At 61.7% G+C, this 24,925-nt stretch overlaps 1 protein-coding gene across 3 annotated transcripts; it reads left to right on the top strand.

Annotated features, from left to right (window-relative positions):
* Positions 1–247: 247 nt before the first annotated feature.
* On the top strand, positions 248–24,855 carry SH2D3C (SH2 domain containing 3C). 3 transcript variants are annotated; one of them, XM_080401026.1, is made up of 12 exons: positions 248–514; positions 2,633–3,275; positions 7,850–7,889; positions 18,033–18,161; positions 18,423–18,871; positions 20,522–20,646; positions 21,014–21,591; positions 21,841–21,956; positions 22,119–22,290; positions 23,037–23,148; positions 23,807–24,013; positions 24,150–24,855. In XM_080401026.1, exons 1-12 carry the CDS (start codon positions 475–477, stop codon positions 24,323–24,325), a joined length of 2,787 nt encoding a protein of 928 aa, XP_080257152.1. In that variant the 5' UTR covers positions 248–474; the 3' UTR covers positions 24,326–24,855. The 3 variants fall into 3 exon arrangements, with proteins under 3 accessions (XP_080257152.1, XP_080257153.1, XP_080257154.1); XM_080401027.1 differs by lacking the exons at positions 248–514; positions 2,633–3,275 and adding an exon at positions 3,296–4,429; XM_080401028.1 differs by lacking the exons at positions 248–514; positions 2,633–3,275; positions 7,850–7,889 and adding an exon at positions 7,896–11,779.
* The last annotated feature ends 70 nt before the right edge of the window (positions 24,856–24,925 follow it).

The raw sequence follows: 24,925 nt of genomic DNA on the forward strand, positions 1-24,925 counted from the left end.
GGGGCTCCTGCTGCCAGTCATGCCGTCCGGCTGTCACCCCACCCACGGGGCCGTGAGGGCAGCGGCTGAGCCCCAGATGTGCCTGGTGCTCCCTTGTCTGCAGGGCTGGCGCCGTCCTCTAAGGCTGGCACCCTGCTCGAGAGATGGCACCCTCACCCACAGGGCTGGCACCCACGTTCAGGGCTGGCACCCTCCTCTAGGGCTGGCACCCAGGGGGGGTTGGGTGTCAGCATCTGCTGGGCATCCCCAAACAAGGTGGCCCCTAAGCCGCCAGGTGGGTGTGAGAGGACAAGGGGACTGGGAGGACTGGGGGACAGCAGGAGGGCGGGCTGGGGCAGATGACAGCGCTGAGGAGGAAATGCCAAGCGAGCGATGAGTGGCTGGGGGGGGCAGGAAGGGAGGAGCAGGCAGGGAAGGGCTTCACAGTTATAAACTTCTCTCTCTCGGTCCCCACGGCCTCCGACCAGCACAACCATGGCCGAGGGCCAGAAACGAGGGGGCTTCAAGAAGTTCAGTAAGTGGCCGTGGGGTGGGATATGGTGGGTGGACAATGTGGTGCTCACCTGGGCAGCCTAGCCGGGAGGGGGGATGCATGAGAGTGAGTGTGAGTGTGGGTGTGAGTGAGTGCTCACACGCTCCCCGGGTCACCCCCACCGGGGATGTCTGGAGCCAAGGCAGGCTCTGCTCTCATTAGGAAGCTCAATGCGGTGAGGGGCTTCGGAGTTTTCCATCCTCAGGGCTGGGGGTGAGCCCAGGTGCTGCTGCCTCAGGAGGTGAGTACCGGGACTGGGACCAGTCTGCTGCAGCCCAACCCTGCACTGGGTTCCGGGATGCACCCAGGGGGAGGCACAATGGGGTTCAGGGGTCTTCAGTTCCCGAATCACATCCTTCAGGGCGCAAGGCTGAGGGTGAAAGTCAGTGCTGCAGACTGGGGGCTGCCAGTCCCCCCACCCCAGGGTGCTTTCACAGCACAGCGGCCGGGTGGCACGGAGGAGCTGGGCTGGGAGCCTGGGAGCAGATTCCTGCCGGCTGCTCTTGAGGAAGCGCTCGGTACCCACAACGAGCGAGCTCTGCTCTTTCTCACAGACCTCAGGTTTCCCCCAGAGCCCCGGGAGGCGGCTGCAGTGGCCTTCACCCCGCTTCCCAGCACTGGGCTGCACGGGAGCCAGCCTTTGCTGCTGCTCTCTGCATTCCTGCCGCGATGCTGGCGCCAGAGGGGGGCTGGTCCCTCCGCTCCCCAGGGACCCCTCCATGGGCAAAACCCATGGCCTCATCTCAGCTGGGCTTTTCCTTTGTGGTGCAGAGTAGGAAGATGGGGAAAGTCCCCAGTATTGCCTTTCCCACCCTGCAGCAGCCCCAGCAGTGGCCGGCAGCAGCAGATGCTTGGACTCTGAGGGGATGTTTAACCCCAAGCAGTTTTGCCTTTAACTGCTTCCAGGCCATGAGGTTTCTGCCACGCAGAAGGCCTTTCGGGCTGCTGCCCCTTGCATGGTCCCTTTGCCCTGTCTGGCTGGGGGATGCCCAGCAGAGCCCATTATGGCAGCAGAAGGTGGGAGTCCAACGGCTGAGCAGCCCTCAGCCACCCAGTTCCTGATACAGCACCGCTGCAGCTTGCGGCTTCCTGCCATGGCAAATTTGCCGTGCCCAGAGGGGAAGAACCTTTGCAATGCTCCAGGGCAGCAAAAACATTGCAAAACCCCCAGAGGCAGCTGGAGCACCAGGGCTGCCCTGCAGAGCTGTGGCCTCAACCTGCTGCACCCTGTGTACTGTGCCAGCACCGACACCGGCCTGGAGCTGCACGGCATCCGCAGGCAGAGCTGAGCTGGGGCTGAGGTGTGAAATGCAAAGCCACCCGCCGGAGTTATAAATATGTCTCCGGTAAATGCTTTGAGCTCAGCACTCGCAGGTGGCAGCTGGGAGCCGCAGGGAGGCTGCGAGGTGCTGAGCACTCAGCTGAGGAAGTGGGGAGGTTGTCCCCTGCCCGCAGCCAGCACTGCCACGCCAGTGCTCTCAGGCTGCACGCTGACAGTCGGTTCCTGCTCCACCATGCCGGTGAGGGACACGCACATGTGAGCACATCACATGTGGCCGGGACCCCCGTCCCCTGGGGAGATGCGGTGTCCCCCCCATGCTTTCATCTGAGCAAGGGCAAGGGGTATGGCCTGTGGGGCAGCCCCAAGGCTATGGCGATGGGCACAACCACCAGCCCTGCCTGGAGTCCCCTGGGGGAAGCGGGGAGGTGGAGGATGGGAACAAGAGATTTGAAATCTTTTCTGGCACTGCTTGCTCACCAGGGATGGGCGTTTCTTCCTCCACCCCTACCACTGCAGTGGGGAAAGGCAACCGCTGGAGTTGCCAGGGCACAGGGGACGTTTTCTCCCTAAGGGACCGGGACAGACCTCCTGGGGTCCCAGCAGAGATGCCTCGAGCAGCATCACATACACCCCAGGCCACAGGGGTGTCATGCCGGGCTGGGACTGGAGATGCAGGGTGGAACTGGGCTGACACCAGGCTGCACTGCAGCACAGTGCCCTGTGCCCACCCCAAGCCTGGATCAGGGGCCTTGGGATCCCCCCATCATGACACTGTACCAGCAGTAACCCCACACTCCTCTCTCCTCTCTCTTTGCTAGAGTTTTTCAAGTTTAAAGGCTTCGGGAGCCTGAGCAGCATCCCCCGCTCCTTCACCCTCCGGCGCATGTCCGTGGCCCCCAGCTCTCCTGAGAGCCTGGGGCCAGGTCTCCCTCCTCCCCATGGCTTCCTGGAGGAGCCCTTTGACAGCACCCAGGATGATCTCAACACCATGCCCAAAAGCCCCGGCCCCTATGCCCGGTCATCGGACATGTACAGCCACATGGGCACCATGCCCAGGCTGAATGTGGGTAAGGCCGGGAAGAGCCTGGGAAAAGCCAAGAGCATCCAGAGCTGCCGGGTGAAAGGGACCCCCAGCAATAAACCCCACCAGACAGCCCCGCTCCCCAACACCAAGATGTCCAGCGATGCTGACATGGGCACAGACTCACCCCCAGCCATGGGGCAAACAGAGCAGGAGGATGAAGAAGCTCAGCCTGTGGACACCCCAGGGGCAGCGGTGGCCAGGATGCACCAAGAGCCTGCAGGGAACGTCTCCTGCCCTGGGGCAGAGGCACCGAGCTCCAGCCTGGCTCCGAAGCCTGGCCAAACCCTGACCCCCAACACAGCAGTGGGAGCGGAGACCACATATAGGGATCTGCTGGAAAAGGGGCAAGACCATCCTGGCAAGAGCTCCCTGGACAGGTACAGCCCCACTGGGTTTACTCTGCCTTCCACTGGGACCCCCGTTCTACCCCTCTGGGGCAAGGGGAGGGGGTGGGACACACTGGGGGTCCCTGCAGTGCCCCCCACTCACCCACAGTACCAGCGGGATGCACCTGGCTGGTGGGATGGCACAGACAGAGCGCTCTGTACCATGGCCAGGTCAGCTGCTCCATGGGAGCAAGGTTTCCTGTGGGATTTCTGCTCCCTCCCGTTTCCGGATCTCGCAGCCCCGCTCTGCTCCAGAATCCTTTTGTCCTGCCGGCGGCTCCATTCCTGCACTGGGATGCACTGCGGAGAGCTCAGATCTGCACCACTCCAGCCCCCTCCGCCTCTCACTCTCCTCTTTTTCTCCCCCTCCCCGAGTGGCACTGCCTCTCTCAAGGCACAGGGGCAATCCCTGAAACCAGCCATCCCATCCCCATTTCCATCACCTGCCAGTAAACCCCTGAATCTGGGCACAATCACCCCACTTCGGGCATAAAACTCCTCCTTCAGGCCCCAGACCCACCCTCCGGGGGAATCTGGGGGCTCAGCCCTGTCAGATGAGGGGGTTGACCTCAGAATCAACAAGAGGGATTTTTACCCCCTGCCCATCACTTGGAGGTGTGGGCACGAGAGGCCAAATGCGCCCCAGCTCAGCAGCTGGGACTGGGGGCATGGGTGGAAGTGCCGATTCCAAGTTTCTCCCCAAAACAAGGTCCCACCGTCATCGCACCACTGCTTCCCTGGCCTGCTCCTCCTCTCTCGCCCTTGGGTAGCCCCTGACACGCCAGTTCGCCCCGTGCCACCCTGGGGCCAGGGGCTCCTTGTCCCGGCGCTGAGCACTCGGGAGGTCCGGGTGGCCCCGGCGGCCCCGGGAGCGGGCTGAGGAGGAGGAATTCGTGCCGGTGGTGGGAGCCGGGCTGTGCCGGCCACACATTCCTGCCGGCCTCAAAGGGGGGGCGGGAGGAGGGCTGGGACGGGAAGGAGGAGGGTCCGCCACCGCCTTGCGCGCCCCAAAGTCCCAACGCTCAGAGCGAGGCGGGAGAGCGCCTGGGAGAACTTCTCCCCATCCTGGAGCGAAGGCACTCACCCAGTCACGCAGGGCTGATGACAGCGGTGGGCAGGCGGTTTCCCACCCTGGGACAGGGCAGGTAAGAGGTCCCAGCCCCGTGGCCACCCCTCGTACCCTGGCACGGTGGGGGGACAGGGAGGGAGAGGCTGGGAAGGGGCTTTGCGTGGGGAGGGCACAAAGCTTCAACGCAGACGCTGCTGAAGCCGCCACCCAGCCACCGAGGCCCCCGGCCCGTGGCAGCGTTTGCTCATGGAAAGACCGAGCGTGGCGGCGGCAGCTGCCGAAACCGCAGTCAGAGCCGGCGCCAGGGCAGAGCGGCCAGGGGGCTGTGGCCGGCACTGGGGGCTGGAGGCTTGGGGGCTTAGGGGGCCGGTGGCACTGCCACATCCCTTGGTGAGCACAGAGCCTCAGCAGTGGCAGAGGGTCCCCGCAGGGGGTGCCTGGGGCTCGCCCAGGCTCTCTGGTCCCCCAGAAATGACTTAGGTCCCAGGCCAGCATGGCTGGGAGCCAAGCAAACAGGGGAACTTGTGTGGGTCACCTGGGTGTCTGGGCTCTGGGGAGTGGGGACTTGGGGCCCCAAAAATCGAGGGCCAGATGCTCTTTTGCATCATTTGGGGCTGCCTTGATGATGGGTGTAGCCAGGGAAACTGAGGCACAGGAGTGACCAGAGCAGGACTTGGCATCAGGGGCATTTCTGCCCCTCCATGCTCCACTTAGAGCCCCTGCCACCACCCCTGGCTAGAGGAGCAGCCGTCACCACGGCCAGGCCCTGCTGTGGGGCGGACAGGCGGAAGCGGGACCGGGATAGTGCCGCGCCCCAGCCCTTCCTCCTGCACAGGCACATCCCTGGGGATGGGGACAGTGTGTTCCCGCCAGCCCATGGCAGAGGCCAGCACTGGCTGCCCAGCACAGGGTGCGCCTGTGCAGGGGGGTGCTGGGTGCCAGGAGGGACAAGCATGACCCTGGGGCACATTTTTGCTTGCCCCGCCTGGAGCATCCCTGGTAAGGACAGACTCCAAGGCAGGACGGACTGAGAACGCCCATCTAAAGGGGAGCTTTCCCAGGGATGCTCCCTGCAGGATCAGGCCCTCAAGGCGGGGGAACTGCGCTGCTGTGGGACAGGGAGCAGCACCTGAGCTGCGGAGATGCTCAGAGTGAGGCGGTGGCCGTGACTCCGGCAAGGACACGGTGACTAATGGGAGATGACCCGCAGGCAGGTCACAGAGCGGACGTGACTCGACTTCCCTCCGTGCACGGCGTGCGCGCGGCACGGGAAATGCCGCTTCCCGCAGGTCGCGAGCAGGGCACTGCCCACAGCTGCCAGCACACACCTCTGCCAGCACTGCGAGCCAAAACCTTGAAGGAGGCAGCTCTGCAGAGGGGGAAACTGAGGCACGAGGTGTCCGGACTTGGTTGCCCAGGGATACAGCCTGCACTGTTGTCTGAAGACAAGCAGACCCTGGGCTCCAAAGTGGGGCTGGACTCCCACAGCCACGCTGGCCTGTACGCAGCAGCCAGCCTGGAGCCTGGCAGGTTTGTAAGTCACTGCGATGCCTTCCCAAGCACAAGAGGAGCAGCTACCCCACCAAAACCCCGCTCCCCGGTGCCACCGTGGTAGCGCCGGGTCCCAGCAGCTCAGCCGCAGCCGCGCTCCAAAGGCAGCCCTGGAATTTCTCCCAGGCACTCGGCTGCCCCCAGAAATGCCATTTCCTCCAGGAATGTGCAGAACCAGGGGGGCTGCGGCCCCAGCTGCAGCCTTCCCCGGCACGGGGGCCTCCCCTGCCCGGGCCCTCGCAGCATCTCCCAGCTGCTCCCATGCTCCCGGTTTCCTGCCCAGAGGCCCCCCGTCCTCCCGCCGGCTTTTCTCACGGCTCTGGCAGCACCAGGCAGCCCTCCGCGGCCGTGTGAAAGGCAAACAGGCTGCAGAGGCAGCGCCAGGGTGGGCAGGCAGCCCGCAGCTGCCCAGGGGAGCCTGTGTCTGCCCCCACCCCCTCCACACGTTCCTCTCTTTTTTTCACCCCAAAAAAGTGTGGGCTTGATTTCCAGCCCCTTTTCCCCTTCCAAGGTGGACAGTGGGAGATGTGGTTTCAGCATCGTGGGCTTGGAGGAGTGGGCGTTGCCTGCTGCAGGTCTGGACACCCCGAGGGGCCCATACTGACCCTAGCAGGACCCACTGTAATGCCACGGGGGGTGTCCGGCGGGACAAGGTCTGGCAGCAGTTGCCTCTGCTATCCCCACGTCCCTTTCAGCGACTGACTTCTGAGCTACCAGGCACCATCCCCAACCTGGAGGGAGCCCACAGAGGAAGAATTTGGCTCTCCAGGGATGCCACCAGTGTGGCTTCCAGGCGGGGTTTGTGTGCAGGACCCGCAGCAGCTCCCAGTATGAGGCAGGGGTTTAGCTGTGGCTGTAGGAACTAGGTGGAGTGAGGTGGCTCCCAGCAAGGAAGGGACTTCCCAGGTCTGTGATGCCCTCAGATTTGGTAGTTTCGTAGTTGCCTGCCCTTGTGCTGGCAGCCTGCCAGCCCAGGGCTCTCACTGCCACCCCACGCTCAGGCAGGCAACCTCATCAAGCAGTGGGATGTCCGTGCTAAAGCTTGGCGCTGGGGAGGCAACCAGCACTGGGTTCTGGTCAGAGAAGTCTGGACCATTGTACTTTATTCTGACAGGTGAGACCTCAGGGTTGCGCACCTCTGCTTGGGCTGTTACTCTCCCTTCGAATGCTCTGTTGTTCCCCTTGGACTCATCCATACAGACACATCTCTCGACCTACAAGAGCACAAAAAGCAGTAGCAGCATTGCTACATGCTCAGAAAAGAGCAGGGGCCGTCTGCATCCCCCATGAAATGATGGCAAAGAACCTTCCAGATCAGCTGTGTCTCAGGGTTGTTGGGCTGGTTGTCAGTAGGGCTAAGGGTGAACATGTCACTAAGGAGAATGGGAATTTCTATTGCCTGTATGCTGGGAGGACAAGTTTTGCAGTCTCACTCAGGATATCGCCGTTCACCCCTGGCTTCACTGGGAGTTTGGTTTCTGCAGGGTTGCACGAGGCCATAGAGAAACAGTCAGAAACGCTTGTCTGGGCAACGTGTCCCAACAGCCACCTGCTGGGAATGCAGCTCTGCCAGGAAACAGGGCACGAGGCCACCCTCTTCAGCAGGCACCCTCCAGCACCATGACCTGCGGGGACCCCAGCCTGGCCACGGGGTATCCGTGGCTCGGCTCACACGATCCCAAGGCGATCTGGGGAGAGATCCTCTAAAAAGGCCTCATTCTTCCCTGATCGCATTAGGGAGGCTAAGCCCTGCGCTGAGAGTGGGCAGGAACAGTGCTGGGGCCCTGGGAACCTCTCCCAAAACCATGGCCATGCTCTCAGCCCCATGGCAAGGCAAGGGGCACAGACTCTCGTGACCCACAGCTGTGTCTCCACTTCCTTTGACCTGACTGTCACGACTTACTGCCCTTTACTTACGCATTCTTATTTTTCCCCTTCCTTCTAGCCACCACGATGGCCTGGAGTCTGGCAGCGAATACGTGAAGGTAAGTTGCTGGGCACGATCACAGCCTGACCCGGCCAGGTGCCAGTGGCGGAGCGGAGCCTGGGGCTGGCCAGGTCCTACACCAGCGGGGTGCTCAGCTCTGCACTCCCCATCCCACCACCTCCTCCGGGCTCTCTCTTTAGCCCTGGAAGAAATTCCCTGCCAGAAATGGTGAGGCTGAGGGAGGCAGAGGAGACACAAACCCTACACAGTCCCCCTGATGCTGCTCCCACAGGAGCTCCTGCATTTCATGCTCCCTGTCACCTGTGAACGCTGCAGACGCAGGGGGAGCCTCTTCCCTCCACCCCCATGTAAAGAAACGGAAGGGTTTGAGCCACTTTTGTGGCTGTCACATGAAAGTCGGTGTAAATCTCTCCAAATCTCTTGCTTATCCTCCAGCAAACTATTAACATTCCTGAGGACTCTTCATGTCTGGCCAGAAATTCATTAGCCAGGCGCCTGGTTCCGGAGGAGAGCAGCCCTTTTGCAGGAGGCTGCTGGCATGATGGGAGCCGGGCAGGCGCAGGGGAACAGTGGCAGGGATGCTGTGTGGTTTGGGGATGGAGCACTGAAAACCTGCCTGGGTGGTTGCTGCCATGGGATGGACTTTGGGGAGCGTGTCTGAGAAGGCGCGGAGCCTCCCGAGTCCAGCTGCCCGATGGGGATGTGATGCTGCTGGGCAGATGGGATTGTTGAGTGACTTGAGGTGCCCAGCTTGGATGGTGTAAATAGCACAGAGCCCTGAACCTTCGTCTTTTGGACCCGGGGCTCTTGATGGTGGCTGTAGCCAGACATGGAAACGTGGGAACCCGCCGTGGTGGCACCACGAGCAGGCTCAGGAGAGAGCTGGCTGGGCCCTGAACTCATCTGCTGCTCCTCACGGGGCTCACCCCTCCCAGGGTCCAGTCTTGGGGCTAACGAGGATCCTGCTTGCTGGGTTTGGCATCCAGGCGCTGGGGTCGGATGCGGCTTTATCACCTGTAGCAGTCCCCGGAGTGGGATGTCTCTCCTCTCCTCTTCCTCTAGCCATGTGGGACTTGCTGAGCAGGAGCTCACCAGGCTGGAAGTGGGACATGTGCTGGGGCAACGAGGCCCTGATGGGAGTGTTAAGGCTTGAGCCGTGCTTCGCAGGGTAGAGCCCTGGGGTGGGCTGCCTCGGGGTGCACAGGAAAGCTCCTGCTCATGCAGGCAAGTCCTGCGAGGGCAAGGAGGTGGTGAGGGGCAGAGCTGGATGGATGGGGGTGTTTTCCCTTGCGCTGTCAGCACGTGCAGCCAGAGACGGGCACATGTTATGGCTCATGAGTTAATAGACTGAAACAACACAGGTGTGCAGCAATAGATTTGGCTTTGCCTTTGGGGTTGAGTTCTTTTTGGTGAGCCAGAATTCCCTACTCTCCAGGCAGATCCCAGACATGAGTTATCTGGCCTTTATTTCTCACCTGTCCTTGTGGTGTCCAGGCACGGACCGTGGGCTGTGAGTTATATGCCACTTCCCTTTGGTCACAGTAGCAACTGATGGCTGCAGTGACAGCATCTATTTTAGTCAAATAAGTAATTATCTGCAGCGTGAGTGACCGGGATGATGGGGGCACTTTGGCTGATTGCAGGCACTGTGCCTGGTTGGAAGCCCGTGCAGCTGTGGGGTGCTCAGCACCCAGCAGCGTCTGGCCCCAGGGCCTGCAGGATTCCTGGTGGGTAGGTGACTGCTGGCTGCTGTGCCTGGGATCCCTTGGGAGCAAGGGGGGACAGGGCTGGGATCTGCCACTGGAATAGGTCCTTGATTTGCAGCTGGGGGGGATATGAGCAGAGGGGAAACATCACTGAGGGGCAAGTGGAGGACAGATGGGAAGAAAAAAGCCAGTGAAGAAGATTTGGGAGGAGGGAGAGGAGGCACTGCAAAGCCCTTGTGAGCAAAGGCTCATGGGCAGGTCTGCATCCAGATGTGCACCAAGGAACTGCCAAACATCAGTCCTTGAGCTCCAGCCACAAAGCAGCCAGGGCCAGCTCTCCCATCACTGAGCCTGCTGTGATTAGAGGTGCAACCAGGAGCTAGGGAGGGTCAGAAAGCCAGGATCAATAAGCACTTGGTAATTAACGTGCTTTAATAATAGCCTAAGGGTTGGTGTTTCCAAGCTGCCTGGGTGATCTGCACACCTGGCTCCATTCGTTAACGTCCCAGCCAGCCTAGCTTTGGCCCTCGTGCTGGTGAAGGAGCTGAGAGCAGTGTTACGCTTTGGGAAAGCTACAGCCCGTAAAGCTGTCGTGCATCCCTGCGAGAGCTCAGATGGAGGTTTCCAGCTGTCCCCTGCGGAAAGACAGCACAGGCACAGCCGGGGAGCATCGCCCCGCAGCACCCGGTGGGGCTCCCGCTTGCTCCCTCGGCGAGAGCCTTGGAAGGAAACCCCGGAGCCCAGTGCAGAGGAGAAGCCTTGGCAGGAGGGCGATTCACTATCGGATGCTCTCCGAGCAGCACCTCCCTGCATGCTGCCACCTGGTCTGCCCCTCGGCCCCACGCAAGAGAGGAGGAGAGCCCGTGTGCCCATGGGACCCGTGAGCACCCACCACCCATGTTCCCTGCCCGCCGGCTGCGTGCTGCCCCGCTGCATCCCGCGCTCAGCCCCGTCCTGCTGGAGAGCTGCACTGCTCCGCCATCCCTCCCTCCCCGGCAGACCAGGGCAGAGCAGGGCCTGGCGAGCGCCTCGAGCTCTCTTTGTTCTGCGCGGAGGAGCCGCTCAGGGGACCTGCATCTCATCGGCCCTGGCTGCTGCCTCCCTGCCTGGGGATGCGAGGGGTTTGTTTGAATTAATTAGAGGAGAGGCTGCAGGGTTCTGCGGTTGGTGGCAGAAGGAATACCTCTGAGCTCATGGCATCATCCCCTCAGGCCGGGGCGCACCGGGGCGTGGGGGTCTTCGGGCCAGGGCTCACTTTGCGGGTGGGAGCGTAAAGCCCGCTGTTAGCAAAGCCCAGCCAGACGCAGGCCGTGCTGTGCAGGACAGACCCGGAGGGAGGCCGGTCGGGTGCGGGCAGGCGGGCGCAGAGCTCGGTGCTGGGGGACGCCTGCCCGTCCCTGTGCGCAGGGCAGGTGCCAGCAGCGGGTTCGGGCAGGGATGTCGCGGTGGGTTTGTTGTGAGAGTCAGGGCTGGAGCAGTGCTTTGAGTCATCGGCACTGCCTTGTGCATCCCATACGTGAAACCGTGGCCTTAATTAAACTGAAGGAGAGCCTTAATTAAACACAACTGAGAGACGGCCTACGCGGGAAGCAGGCAGCCGGCTCCCCGCTGTGTGAGGCAGGCACCGGCATCTCCCCCCCCGGAACGGCGTCACCGGGGTGGGTGAGAGGGGACGAGGCGGTCCCCATGTGCATCACTGGCGAGAGCAGGTGCATTTGGGGTGGGGAGATAAGGGGAGCTGGGTCCCCTCAGGGCTGCCTGATCCCCTCAGGGTGCCGGCTCCCCTCAGGGGTGCACAGTGCCGGGGTGCGGGTCCCCCCAGAGGTGCCGGGTCCCCTCAGGGCACAGGCAGCCGGGGTGCGGGGTCCCCTCAGGGGTGCGGGTCCCCTCGGGGTGCCGGTGCCCCTGCCCAGGCGGGAGGCCGGCGCTGCCGGTTCCCCCGGGGCCACGGCGGCGGAGCGGGCGGCCCCGCGGGCCGGGCCGGGGCGGGCCGAGGCGGAGCTGCGGCGCCGGCGCCGCCCCCGCTGCCGACAAGGGATGAGGTAATTCGGGGAAGCGGCTGAAATTGAAGCCCGGCGGCGGCGGCGGCGGTGCAGCCCGGGCCGGGCCGGGCCGGGGCAGCCCGGGGGCGCGCCGCGCCATGACGGAGCGGTGCAGCCTGTGGAGCGCCCTGTCAGCGGCCGCCTGCTGCTTCTACCGCGGCTCCTTCATGCAGGTGCAGGTGAGCGGGGGCGGCGGCGGGACGGAGCCGGCGGGTGCCGCCGGGCAGCGGCTCCGTGCGCCCGCACGCGTGGGGCAGGCGGCGGCAGCGCAGCGGGGAGGGGGAGCACCGGGGGCACGGCCCGGCCCCGGCCCCGCCGTCAGGGGGCTCCGGTCCCGGGCTGCAGCGCCGGGAAGCGGGGGCGAGCGGGGCTGCCTCCGCGGGGTCCCGCCAGGCAGCCCCGTGCCCCGGCGCTGCCCCGCTCCGCCGGGCCGGGGGGCGTCGTGCCCGCCTGGCCCGGGCGGCAGCGGGCGTGGGGTGAGCGGGGCAGAGCTCGGCCGGGGCCGCGACGGCAGTGCCGCCGGCTGCCCCCAGAGCAGCCCTGGACGGGCGGCGCAGGTCCCTGGAGGGGCCCTCACCGGCAGCAGAGCCCACGCAGGGCAGTTCCGCATCCCCCGGCAGACGGCATGTGCCTGGAGCATCACCGAGAGCACGGGAGGCAGCGAGCGGGGGGTGCAGAGCTGCTCGGCCGGGGGCTCTGCGTGAGCTGCGCCGCACCACACGGGTCTGACGGGTGGGAGAGAGCTGGGATCCATCTGTCACCTGTCCTGTGGTGCTTCCAGCACCGCCGCTGTCTGGGCAGGAGCCTAGGTGTCCTATTTTTGGACTCTGGCATTTGCGCAGGAGGAGCACAGTGCTAAGAATTGGTTCACTCGTTTACCAAGTTAGAGAGCAAAGGTGTTTCGGGTTGCAAGAGCCAAGCAGGCTCTGGTCTGAAGCAAGAGCTGTAGCATACCGCAAGTTGGAAGGCAGCTGGCAGCCAAGAGAGCTGGCAGTCTTATTCAGTACTCCTGCTGAGTGAGGTAGGTGCCGAGCTGTAGAGATTATGCTGGGTAAGACGGAGCCCAGAAGCAGCATTTCAAGTCTTGTCATGACTGCGGCTGATCTCAGTGCAAAGCCAGGGATTTTAATTGCTGGTGGAGGTGAAGAGGGAAAAGCAGAAGAGCTGCTCCCAGCTGTCCAGAGGCCACCGAGCAACACAGGGGGACGTGCCCTAGTGCAGCAGCCCTGGGGCTGCACATCACAGGGGCTGACTGGGTGCTGTCAGCAAGCTGCTGCCAGAACAAGGGAGAGACAGGTGGGCATCTGGCTCTCACGAAGGGATGTGAGAGGGGATGGAGGGCGCTCCATCCTGACCCAGAAAGAGTTAAAAGTGAAGCCCTAAGTGCTCACCTGGCTCCACCAGATCTTTCACCATCTATTTGTGTCCAAGTGTGCCCAGCAAACACACACTGAAGTCCCCATGAATGACTGGAGCGCTTCCAGCTGACAGCCGCATCCCTGCTCACCGCCAATGGCAGTGCACCCAGCCTGGGAAGCACTGACATCATTTCTGGCCAATAGCAGCTCTGAGAAGGGATGCAGCAGCAGCCGCTGCTGCCGTCTTGGAGTGAGATAAGTAATATATAGATGGATGGAAATGTGTGTATACACACACCCCATCGCTGCACTGGATACCTGCTCCCCCAGGGCAGTGGTAGCAGTGCACTCCAGCACCCCACTGCAGAACCTGGGGCACTTGTCCCACCTTAGAGCACCCAGATGTTCCTGGCCGTCAACCCCAGCTGCACCCCACCCCTGCCAGCCAGACATAATTGCTCCAGAGCTGCCACAAAGGAGCACAGACAGGGGGAGATGAGACCCTGTGGGTAGCCAGGACTAGTCCTAGGAAGGGCTTTGAATGCCGAGACAAAGATCTTGAGCCAAGGTCTGCCTTCAGTGGGGACTCATGGAGATGCAGCATACCCGAGAGATGCCTTCGGTCACCCCTGGGCTGGACAGATGGGCTGGTGCCTCCTCAGAGGCCATTTAGATGCCCAGAGTCATTGCGAGACAGGACAGAGGAACAAATGATTTCCATGTGGATATCAAGATCAGTAGGATGGACTGGCTCACAGTGGGATATGCAAACTAAGAAGTCCATAACAACTTGAGGGTTGTCTGTGGTGGGATTTTCTTGGTGTGGTCACGTGGGATGGACGGACCATTGTTGGGTGGTACCTGGCAGCTGGCCTGGGGAGTGCAGCAGTCCCGCACGAGGCAGGCCCGCAGACTGGTTCTTGGGTTCACTGTGATGCCGGCTGTCTCTCAGCCAGGATGTCTGCTCGGAAATACTTCACTGAAGTAGTCCATTGTCAGGTGCGGAGGAACCAGAGAAGACCCTTGCACGATTCTGGGGCTTTCCCCATACACCTGCTCCCAATGGCTTGTTACTCTGCTTCCTCCCAGCTCTGCTTTCCAGCCCCGCAGCTGCTCTGGCAGCCAGAGCAGTGGTGGAAAACTCCAGGAGGGGCTGGGGTTTCCCTAGTGAGGGTCCCATGTCAGGGCGGGCAGCACAAGAGCAGGAGGGAGAGCGCATGCGCTTGGTGCCCCGAGGTTAGTCAGATATTATCGGCAGAGGAGCGGGGTGGGGTGTGAGTACACCTTGCTCTCCAAGCTGACTTCATCCTCAGCTGTGACTCCTCCAGATCTGGGAGGGGAGAACAAGAAGGCAGACTGCAAATCGCTCCTGTTTCATAAGATTACCTCTGCAAGGAGAGAAAGCCAAATGCCAGCCTTTGAAGCTCTCCTTACAGCAGGCAGAGTGACAGTCACCATTTTACATGTACCAGCCCAGCTGTCAGAAGCCTTCATCCCCCCAGCTCTTGCCCTTCCACTGCCAGTTCCAGCCCTTGCACTTTGGCTGGGTCTGGAGGCGCTTCCAACTCCAAGAAAGCAGCAGGGAGGATCAGGGAAGTGGGCAGGGACGGAGAGCCCCGGGAATTGCCTCCGCACGGGCGCTGCCCCCATCGCGCAGCAGCACCAGAGGATTCCCCAGCCCCAGGACTTTGAAACAGCCCGTCAGGGAGCTGAATGTGATGGAGGAGCTCTCCTCTCTGCAGCCAAGCCAGCTTGGTTGCTTGGCTTGGCTGGTTGCTTGGCTGCTGGTTGGGATTCCTCAAGCAGAGCTTGGCATCATCTCTGGCAGCTCCTGAGCTGGTTTGTCTGGTGCGGCTGGTTCCGAGAACCACTCCAATCCCCATTTCTTCCTGCTCAGCTGGGAGAGGCCTTGGGGCTCTCTGTGCGGGAGGCCAGCACCACGCGCTTGAGCTAGGTGCTAGTGGAAGCCAAGGCTTTTCCCTGCACCCAGCCCACTAGTATGCAAGACCTCACGTTGGGCCGTACATCTTTTGATGTCCTCTTGGCGCAGCCAAGAGTGTCAAGCGGTGCCCTTTTCAGCGTGGTGCTCAGACATCCGCTTACATGCTCCTGACAGCGCTCGGCTGGCCTGCGCTGCCTTTCCATGCCGTGCCAGTGCCCGCGCCTCGGCGCTCGGCCAGCTGGCAGCCTGCGACCGGCTCCTCCGAGCCGTGCTGCTGAGCAGGGCAGAGGAAAGCCGGTTACTGCTGCAGGGCTCGGGGGCCACATGCGTCCCCCGGGCACGTGGGTCCCTTGCACCAAGGGCTCGTGGTGCGCCCAGCTCCTGTGCAGAGAGGAGAGCAGCCAGGTGATCTTGGCAGCATCTAGCGTGTGTTGGAAGAGTGTGAGAGACGCACAGCGAGGACCAGTCCTCAGAGCCACAGCACACCAAAGAGCAGGGCTCCCTGTGATCGGTCTGCTGCTGCCTCCCTGGCTATCGCAGCCACACAGTCACTCCAGGCAGTGGTGTTTTGGTGGCCCTGCAAATTGGATGGGGTCTCATTTCCCAGCCAAGGAGCTCAAGGGACAGTGCCCTCCGCATGGCTGGAGAAAGTGGCTCATGGCACCCTCTGCTCACAGCCAGCCTCCCTCCCTCATCTACAAGATGCAAAACCTCCCTTGCCTCTCCCAAACCTCCTGTTCTCTCCTGCTAGCTTAGCACCTGGCTCCTGGCACGGATGCCAGCCGGCTGCTGCCCAAATCCAGGCTTGGAGACACTGGGCACTGCTCAGCTGGGTTTGTGTTTGTTATTCTGAACATTTGCATGGGGAGGATTTGGGGGAAAACCCAGATGTACAACACTGAGCAGAACGGGCACTAATCCCTGCTCCAGGGGTGGTGGCGGGAGCACCGGCTCTAAACTGCTCCCAGCTCGGCTCGGACAGCTTTAGCCTGCACAGACAGGAGAGGCTCCCAGGGGGTCCCTCCCTGCCCCAGAGTCTGGGGTACTAGCCATGCCGCGGGGTGGGTGCTGCAGCCAAGGGTCCCCCACCACCGCTCCGGCTGAGCCAGGTCCGCTCGATGGCAGCGGATGGGTCGTCATGGAAACGGCATCTGCTCGGCCTCGGCCCCCCAGGAGGCAGCCAGACCTCAGCAGCACCCGTCGGCTACCATTTATTTTTAATAGGGTTCAGCGGTGCCGGGTGGCTTTGTCTCCACGAGGGCCCCAAATCAGCAGCCAGTACTCTGCTCCCCACAACCTTTGGTCAGGCGGGGGACAACACACGTGCCTCCCAGTTCAGGTCCCCACTTGCTCCAGTGAGTGGGACCTTCTTTATGGTGAGAGTAAACCTGGTCAGATGAGCTCAAGTCCAGCCCGAAGGGTTTTCAAAGGATGCTTTCACTGCCCCAGCACCTTTGGACTCAATAGCAGTTGGGAAGGGAGGAACGGCGGCAGGTCCAGGCTGCTGAGGGCAAGCCCTGGAGGGCACAGTCCCTCACACCAGCCCTTTGCAGCCTCCTTCCCCCTCCCCAGGCTGCAGCAGGGTCCCCAGGACAGCATCGTTGCCTGCTTTGCCTGCTGAATGCAGCCACCACGGGGGATGGAGCATCTCCCCCCAGGGAAGGGGGGGAATCTAGGGGTCAGGCTCCTGCTGAGGGACTCTGCGGGGTCCCAGGAGCACCCCAAGAGTGGTGGGTACAAGGCAGGAGAACAGCACGGTGCTCTACACCTCCCCTTGCCAACAACTCCTAGAGGAGCAGAGGGAAGCAGTAGCGCATGCAGAGGGTGAGGTGCTGGGCAAAGGGGTCAGCTCTGGGGCACGTCCCCAGTGTGTCAATACGGGGCTGCAGCCCCCAGTGCTCTGGGGAACCAGCTGCTGTGCGAGGCCAGCCACCAGCACCAGCCTGCTCCTCCGGCAGTGCCGGAGCGCTGGCAGCAGCAGCTCAAGCCCGTGCCCGTCCTCCGACACGGCAGCAGCATCCTGCCCTAACAATGCCAAGGAGCTGGGCCAGCCTGCGGTGGCTCCCCATGCTGGCACTGCCACCAGACATGGAGCCAGGCCACTGAGCCACCCCTGCTCATTGGAGCAGTGGAACAGGACACTCTGGTAGCCCTATCCAAGCTCCTTTATCTGTGGCAGTGGCACACACATCACCCTTGCAGGACAGCACATATCTGGGATGCAGGGGGAACCCAGGATTCCTGGCTCCCAGGCCCTGCTCCACCAGGCAGCAGCGCTGGCAGCACAGCAACTGACCAGAGGAACCGGCCTCGTGTGCACAGCGCACAGGAGCCTCGAGCCTGCGCTCGCCTCCCCAAACAAGCACCGACTCCGCCATGCCGACAGCTTGGCATCCTCAGCTACCCTTTGGGAACGACGGGCCAAGCAGCAGGCAGGGAGCACGGCAGGCTCAGCCAATGGGAGACATGATGCCATCCCTTATCCCTCTGGGGGAAGGGAGGGGGCAAATTGCATCCTCCAGGCTCAGGTGCACCAGTGCTAGTAAAAGGGTAAAAGCTAATTTCGATGCAGAAAGTTCCCTTTACATTTGTCATTACTATTCATGCCACCATCAGGCTGAACACAGAGAGTTAACCCTTTGGAAGAGGGACCACGATGGCTGTTCCAAGGAGGAGGAATAATACAGGTTTCCTCCTGGAAGAGTGCTTCCCGCAGTGGTCCAGCCCAGGAGATGTGTGAGAGGCAGCTGGGGCAGGTTTTTCCAGCCCAACCACACTCAGCTCTGAGCTGAGGCAGAAAGGCAGCACGCTGGGGACAGGGTGGTCAGGTGTGATGGGGACATGCCACCAGGAGAGTCTCCAAGTGCTCCTGGTGGCAGGACCTGACTGTCAGCAGGCACGGCACGTTACCTCACCCACATCCTTTGCCACAAGCAGCAATCCTCATGCACAGCTTGAGTTACTTGTGCCTCAGGGACAGGTCTGCTGCTGGTGAGTGGCATCACCAGTGCCAATGACATGGAGGGTCCTGCAGTCCTCACATGAGGACCCTGACAGCCCACCCCAGGGTCAGGCCTCTGCTCCCAGGCCCTGCACCGCTACACCGGCTGATGCTCTCTCCTCCCCCTACAGTTCTCCAAGGAGAAATATATCCTTGACTCGTCACCAGAGAAGCTTCACAAGGAGCTGGAAGAGGAGCTGAAGCTGAGCAGCACTGACCTGCGCAGCCATGCTTGGTACCACGGCCGCATCCCCCGGGAGGTGAGGAGGGGAGGGTGGGTGGCTCTGGGCACCGTTTGCTTGGGCTGCTCGGGGAGAGCACCCCCAGCCTGTCCGCCTGACAAGTGCCTGGGAAAGGGCTTCATTAGCTCCAGTCTGCCTGGTTTTGCCATGGGAAATGCCCTTCTGCAGCTCAGAGCCAGAGGCAAGGGGAACAAGCCAGTGCCACTGTGGATCATCCACCCACGCCCCCTGGTCCATCCAGCATGGCTTTGCCTGAGCTGCTGCCCTGTCCCCTGTCAGGTGTCAGAGAGCCTTGTGCAGAGGAACGGCGACTTCCTCATCCGTGACTCGCTCACCAGCCTGGGCGACTACGTGCTGACATGCCGCTGGCGAAATGAGCCCCTCCACTTCAAGATCAACAAGGTGACAGTCAAGTCCAGCGAGGGCCATACCCGTGTCCAGTACCTCTTTGAACAGGAGAGTTTTGACAATGTGCCTGCCCTGGTCCGCTTCTACGTGGGCAACCGCAAGGCCATCTCTGAGCAGAGCGGTGCCATTGTCTACTGCCCCATCAACCGCACCTTCCCCCTGCGCTACCTGGAAGCCAGCTACGGGCTGGCCAACGGGAAGCATGGGGGACCCCACAGCCCCACCACCCAGAAAGGGGGGCACATCAAGAGGAGGAGCATCACCATGACAGATGGCCTGACAGCAGACAAGATCACCAGGGCCGAGGGGTGCCCAACCAGGTGAGCACAGTGTCTGGTTCCAGCTCAGCCGGGCAGGGAACCAGCCCCTGGGCAGGAGGCAGGGCCACACTCTGTCCCTGCTCCCTGGGGCGCAGGGTAGGTGCTTGGGATCAGGGATGGGAAGACAGACCAGCAAAGGTATGGGGGGGAAGAAGGTACCCAGCTGGAACTGGGGTTTTCTCCCAGGCTAGCTGCCAACCATGCTGAGCTACTGCAGCAGACACCCAGTGAGCAGACATGACTTTAGCATTGCAGGCCAGAAGCCAGAGAGTGTTTTACAATCACCCAGTCCAGGATTACCAACGTGTCGGGGCTTGTCAGAGGCAGGGATCCAAGCCTTCCCAAGCAGATGCAAGAGGAGAGCCAGTCCCAGCCACCAAGGGGGCATTTGTTGGTTTGCTTTTGAAGGGTCCTTTCAGTTTTAGAGCCCTTTCCATCCAGCTGGAGCATTTGCAAGGAGTAACAGAGCAGCGCTGAAAGCCTGATGGGCAGGAGACCAACAGGGCTGTACTGATGGGAGTCCGCACAGTCCCCAGATTACAGCCACCACATGGCTGAACTGCTCACATTAACTTTGGAGCAGTTGGGCTTCACCAGAGTTGGGGAAGATTTCCTTCGCACAGCTTGCTTTCAGCAGCCCAACGCTGCCCAGAGCCCAGCAGGAAAGGCAGAGCCACATGTCCATCCTCACACGCAGCAGCTGAAGGGGGACCCATCTACTCCTGCCTCCCCAGCGGGACACAGCCTGCAATTGAACCAAGCCACTTTCTCACCACCCCAACCTTCTCAGCCCAAGGGCAGGGTGAGAATGCACCAGCAGAAAACAGGCAACCAACTGTTACAGCAGGGAAAAGGAAAACACTCAGACTTCCAAACTGCAAGTTTTTAGAAGAAGAGCCCAGATCCATCAGTCTTCCCTCACCACTCACATTTTCCCCAAACCCCTGATCACTGCCACTGCTCTCCCAGCCTCCCCCCACCACAGAGGCACAGCACTTAAAACCAAACATGTCACAGCAGCCCAGAGCTCACCCATGGCAGGGAGCACAGTGAGCTACCTGCCATGCCTCCTTGCAGCCCTCTCTGTGCTCAGGCCTCACCACAGCATCTTTTGCAACACCATTGACACATGGCACTTGTATCAGGCCACAGCCCCACCAGCCCAAGACCTCCTTCGCTTGCTGCATAGCTCCTTGAGCCCACACGCTGCAGCTCACTGATGCAGCACCTGACTGCCCACTGGGCTCCAAGTCCAGCTTCCAGGCACTTTCCACCTCTCCAATGGAAATACAGTAACAACCCAGCATCAGATACCCCCTTGCAGCACAGCCCTAGAAAACTACCTCCCCCACAACTTCCTCACCAGAGCACCATACCCAGCATCCCCCTACCACAGCACCCAAACCCCCACCCCAGGCAGCGCTGTCTCTGCTTTATATAGGTGCTGACCCTTCTGCTCCCAGATGCCTGCAGGGACTGCTCACTCATTACTCCACCTGAGCTCATTACAGGTTCTGCTAATTATGGGTGGTTGTGGAAGGAGGTGTTGACCTGAGGGTGAAAGGGCAGAAAACTCTCATCCCAGCCCCTCTGCCCTTGCTGGGACCCTTGTCTGCAGGGACTAACCTGCCCTATCTTCCTCCTCCCCAGCGTGTCCCTGCCCCACCACAGAGACATCATTCGGAACTGTGCTGTCAGCGTGGACCAGATCCAAGACCTGCACTCCCCGATGTCCCCCATTTCTGAGAACCCAACATCACCTGCCTACAGCACAGGTAGGCATCGCCCCTCCATCCCACGGGGGACAGTGGGGACATGGTTCAGGCTGGGCTTGGCATGGGTGTGATGTAGAGACCTGGGGAGGGGGGCGGAGCTGGCTGTAAAGACAAGCTCCTGTGTTGCTCCCTGCTAACGAAACCCCGTCCAGCTCCTTGCATGGCAAAGAAAACTGTCCTGCTGGAGGGCTTGAGCTGAGGACAGGACCTCAGCCACACCATCGTGCAGCTGTCCTGGGACCGGCTGAGCCCATTCGGGCAGCTGGGCTTTCCCTGGGCTCTGCATCCCTGGGCTGCTGCATCTGTGGTCCCTACGCGTGTACGTGTCTCCAGGCTCTGATAACAGGGTCTCCTTTGCTCCCTGCAGTTACACGGCTAAAGCCACATGCCTGCCAAGCATCTGGGATTGCCCCAGCCTCTCCAGTCATAAGAAGGTCCAGCGAGCCCCAACTGTGTGCGGGGAACAACAGCAAACCTCTGCCAGACCCTGCCCACAGCACCCACTCAACTCCCTGCCACGGGTATGCCCGTGCCTCCCCCTCTCCCTCTGTGAACAGCTACAGCGACCCGGACACGGGGCATTACTGCCAGCTCCACCCCACCTCGCCCATCAGCAGGGACCGGCCAGCTCATGACACCAAGCAGCTGCCATCAAAGAGCTATGTGGAGAGACTAAAGGTGGAGGAAGGACAGAGAGGGACTGTGGAGAATGGTTCTGGGGAAGCAGAGGCAGGGCAGAGGCTGAAAGGAGAACTGGACTTCATGGGCTTTGTGCCCCCCACCATGGAGACAACCTCCTGCTTCAACCCCACGGCCTTCCAGTCCCTGCTCATCCCCCTGGAGAACAAACCTCTGGAGATGGCTGTGCTCAAGAAGGTCAAAGAGCTGCTGGCAGAGGTGGATGTGAAGACGCTGGCCAAACACATCACCAAAGTGGACTGCCTGGTATGACCAGGACCAGGCAGGAGGGATGGGTACCACTGCTCTCTGATTGCTCTGGGTTGGTGGGGGAGCGGAGCACCCCCGAGCATCAAGCATCGGGCACCCCTGAGCACTGAGGCATCCCTGCTGGGCTCTGCCACGCTGTGTCAGTGGGGGCAGGCAGAGACTGGGGTGGGGCAAGAGGCTGCCTGAGGACACTTCAGCCTCTCCTCAATTAACAAAGGTCTAATCAGCTCTTGCATTTCTTGCCAGGTTGCCCGGATATTAGGTGTGACGGTGGAGATGCAGCGGCTCATGGGGGTGAGCTCTGGCATGGAGCTGCTCACCCTGCCCCATGGCCACCAGCTCCGCCTCGACCTGCTGGAACGGTATGGCAAGGGGCAGTGGAGGCGAGCCCGGTGGGCCCGCTGCATGGCACAGGCTCCCCTGGCGTGTCCCCAGCTTGGCATGTGGGGGTCCACTGCACCTCCCGGGGTGGAGGAGCTTGGCCTCCCTGTGCTGACCCTGCCCCGCATCTCGCCCCGCGACAGGTTTCACACCATGTCCATCATGATCGCCGTGGACATCCTGGGCTGCACAGGCAGCACGGAGGAGCGGGCGGCCCTGCTCCACAAAACCATCCAGCTGGCTGCTGAGCTGAAGAGCACCATGGGGAACATGTTCAGTTTTGCAGCTGTGATGAACGCCCTGGAAATGACACAGGTACAGGGACGCTCCCTTCGTCCTTGTGGCCTAGGCTCATCCCCTTTGCCCAAAACACATCCCTCTCCCTGTGTCCTGCAGGCTCCCAACACCTGCTGTGGGGGGAGACGGGGGAAAATGTCAAGGGCAGGAGTCGTGTGGCCGCATCCGCTGGGGTGTAACCAGGGAGGGGGAAGAGCCGTCCCCTCCACAGAGCAGACAGCCCAGTCCCGCTGGGATCCAATTGTTTTTCAGTGGTTGGGCTTTTTGTTTTGTGCTGGGCTGTGTTCCTGGGAGGAAATGAATCTGCCCTCCAGTACAATACAAATCAGTCTCAAGGCTGTGGCAGCAGCGTCTCCGGGCCACACTGCTCCCTTTGGAAGATGAAAGGAGATTAAAATTCAATTTTAAATCGAGCCCAGCTGGGAAGTCTTGCTTCCTGCCTGCACAAAGGAGGTGGAACGGCTGCCCCCTCCCTGTGTCTCATCTTCAAGGCTGCTGCAACACAGGGAAGCTGCTGTCCTGGGGCACAGGGAGGGGGGAGAAATCCTGAATCCAGCCTTGGTGCCAGGGATGTGCCGTCTCTGGCCGTGAGCATTGGTGGAGGACGCTGCTTTGGGGAGCCCCAGGCACTGCAGTGTGCGAGGCTGGGGGCCATGGCTGTGGGGCCAGGCTGTGCCCCTCTGGGAGCACCCTGCGAGCCTGGAGCTTGGTGCCCAGGGCCTGTGCTGCCCCTTGCACCCTCCATCTGCCCCGTCTACTTTCAGATCGCCCGGCTGGAGCAGACCTGGATGGTGCTGCGGCAGCGGCACACGGAGGGTGCGATTCTCTATGAGAAGAAGCTCAAACCGTTCCTGAAGGGCCTGAATGAAGGGAAAGGTAACGGGACCAACTTCCCGTCTCTCTTGGCTGGTCCTTCCCGCTTCGTCTGGGCATGGCCTCGCGGGACAGGAATGCATTTGAGGGCTCCGACCCTCTCCCAGCCAGTGCCAAGAGCTTCCCCTCTGGCTGCTGAACAGCCCCAGCACCTGGCAGAGCCCGTTTGGCCTCAGCTGCCCCTTCCTTCCCAAAGAAGCATTTCATAACTAAATAAAACCAGTAGCTGAGCCAAACCCTCGCACTCGCATGGCGGTGTGTGCCAAGCTGAGGGGACAGGGTGGCCAGTTGGGGAGGATGGAAAGCCATGTCCCTCCAACATGCAACACTTGGAGCTCTGCAAACCTGCTCCCCATCGCAGCTCTGGGAAATGGGGACACAGCTCAGGCAGGGACGGCAGCATTCCCCTCCCAGAACAACCAGAAAACCCGGCTGGGAGGAGCTGGTGTTGAACAAGTCAGTGGCCCCGGGCACAGGGATCACAGAGCCAAGGCCACTGCTGTGCTACAGCTGAGCCTTAAAGCCTCTCCCAGGAGCGTGGTGGCAGCCTGGCTTCACGGGGCTGTGCGGCCATGTGAGCATTCTGTGGGGCTGGGGCAGGTGGGGAGGGGGATGCGGGGCCACAGGGACACATAGGATCCCATGTTGCCTCTCTCCGCAGAAGGGCCACCGCTGACGAACACTACCTTTCCCCACGTCATGCCTCTTGTGACTCTTCTGGAGCGGGATGAGGCTCTGACTGACAGCCCCGAGCCCTGGGAGACCACCGACAGTGGCGTGGAGGTGGTCATGGCCCACCTGGAGGCAGCACGGATGGTGGCCCACCACGGTGGGCTCTACCACACCAATGCTGAGGTGAAGCTGCAGGGTAAGCAGTGGGTATGGCAGGGCCCCTTTCCTTCTGCCGCACTCCCAGTGTGCTGCTCCAGCCCAGCACCAGACAGGGCAGCCCACAGGCACAGGGTCGCCCCCCATCCTGGGGAACTGACTCTCCCTCTCTGCAGGTTTCCAGGGCAGAGCAGAGCTGCTGGAGGTCTTCAGCACCGAGTTCCAACTGCGGCTGCTCTGGGGCAGCCGTGGGGCCGAGAGCAGCCAGGCCGAGCGCTACGCAAAGTTTGACAAGGTCCTCACTGCCCTGTCCCACAAGCTGGAGCCGGCGGTGCGCTTCAGCGAGCTGTAACCCCCCTGGGTGCTTGGAGACCCCCCAGCTCCCACCGCGCCCCCCACCAGTGGCTGTGGAGCAAGGGATGGGGCTGGCCACCCGGCACCAGGAGGAGAGATGGCCCCCAAGGGCGCTGGGGGACCGCTCAGTAACGTGGAGAGAAAGAGGAGGAAAAGCAGCCACCTCCCAGCTCCCCCCAACCTCCTCGGGGCACAGCAGGCCCGGGAGTCTGCACCACTGCCCTGGAGGATGGGGATGCTGCCTGGGCAGGCCAGCACCGGTGTCCGCCACCCAGCCCTGCCGAGGTCCGTGACTGCACTGTGCCCCTCGCCTCGCCCTTTGGTTTCGTTCCTTCTTCATCTCTGTCCTGCCTGCGGCCGCTGGCTCCTGCTTGTAAATATGTTTTCATGGTCGCGTCTGGGTGTACAGACTTGCAGAGGGCGGTTCTCGTTGTAAATAATTAGGCTCATTCGTTTCGTTTTGTAAATACGTGTACATATCTCATGGGCTCGGTTCTTACATACAATAAAGTTTTATGCTGTCCCCCAGGGGCTGCCCTCGCTGTGGGTGTCATTTCAGGGGCTCCCGGTCCCCGGCAGAGCAGAGCCCGGGGAAGGG

Source organism: Falco punctatus, assembly GCF_963210335.1.
Source record: "Falco punctatus genome assembly, chromosome: 9".
NCBI lineage: Eukaryota > Metazoa > Chordata > Aves > Falconiformes > Falconidae > Falco > Falco punctatus.

What these genes read in the sequence shown, in the direction of transcription:
- SH2D3C (XM_080401026.1), top strand. Translation starts at nt 475, where the DNA reads ATGGCCGAGGGCCAGAAACGAGGGGGCTTCAAGAAGTTCA. An exon ending in TCACCAAAGTGGACTGCCTG is followed by an intron (nt 21,592 to 21,840) that starts GTATGACCAGGA and finishes ATTTCTTGCCAG; the next exon opens with GTTGCCCGGATATTAGGTGT. An exon ending in ACGCCCTGGAAATGACACAG is followed by an intron (nt 22,291 to 23,036) that starts GTACAGGGACGC and finishes GTCTACTTTCAG; the next exon opens with ATCGCCCGGCTGGAGCAGAC.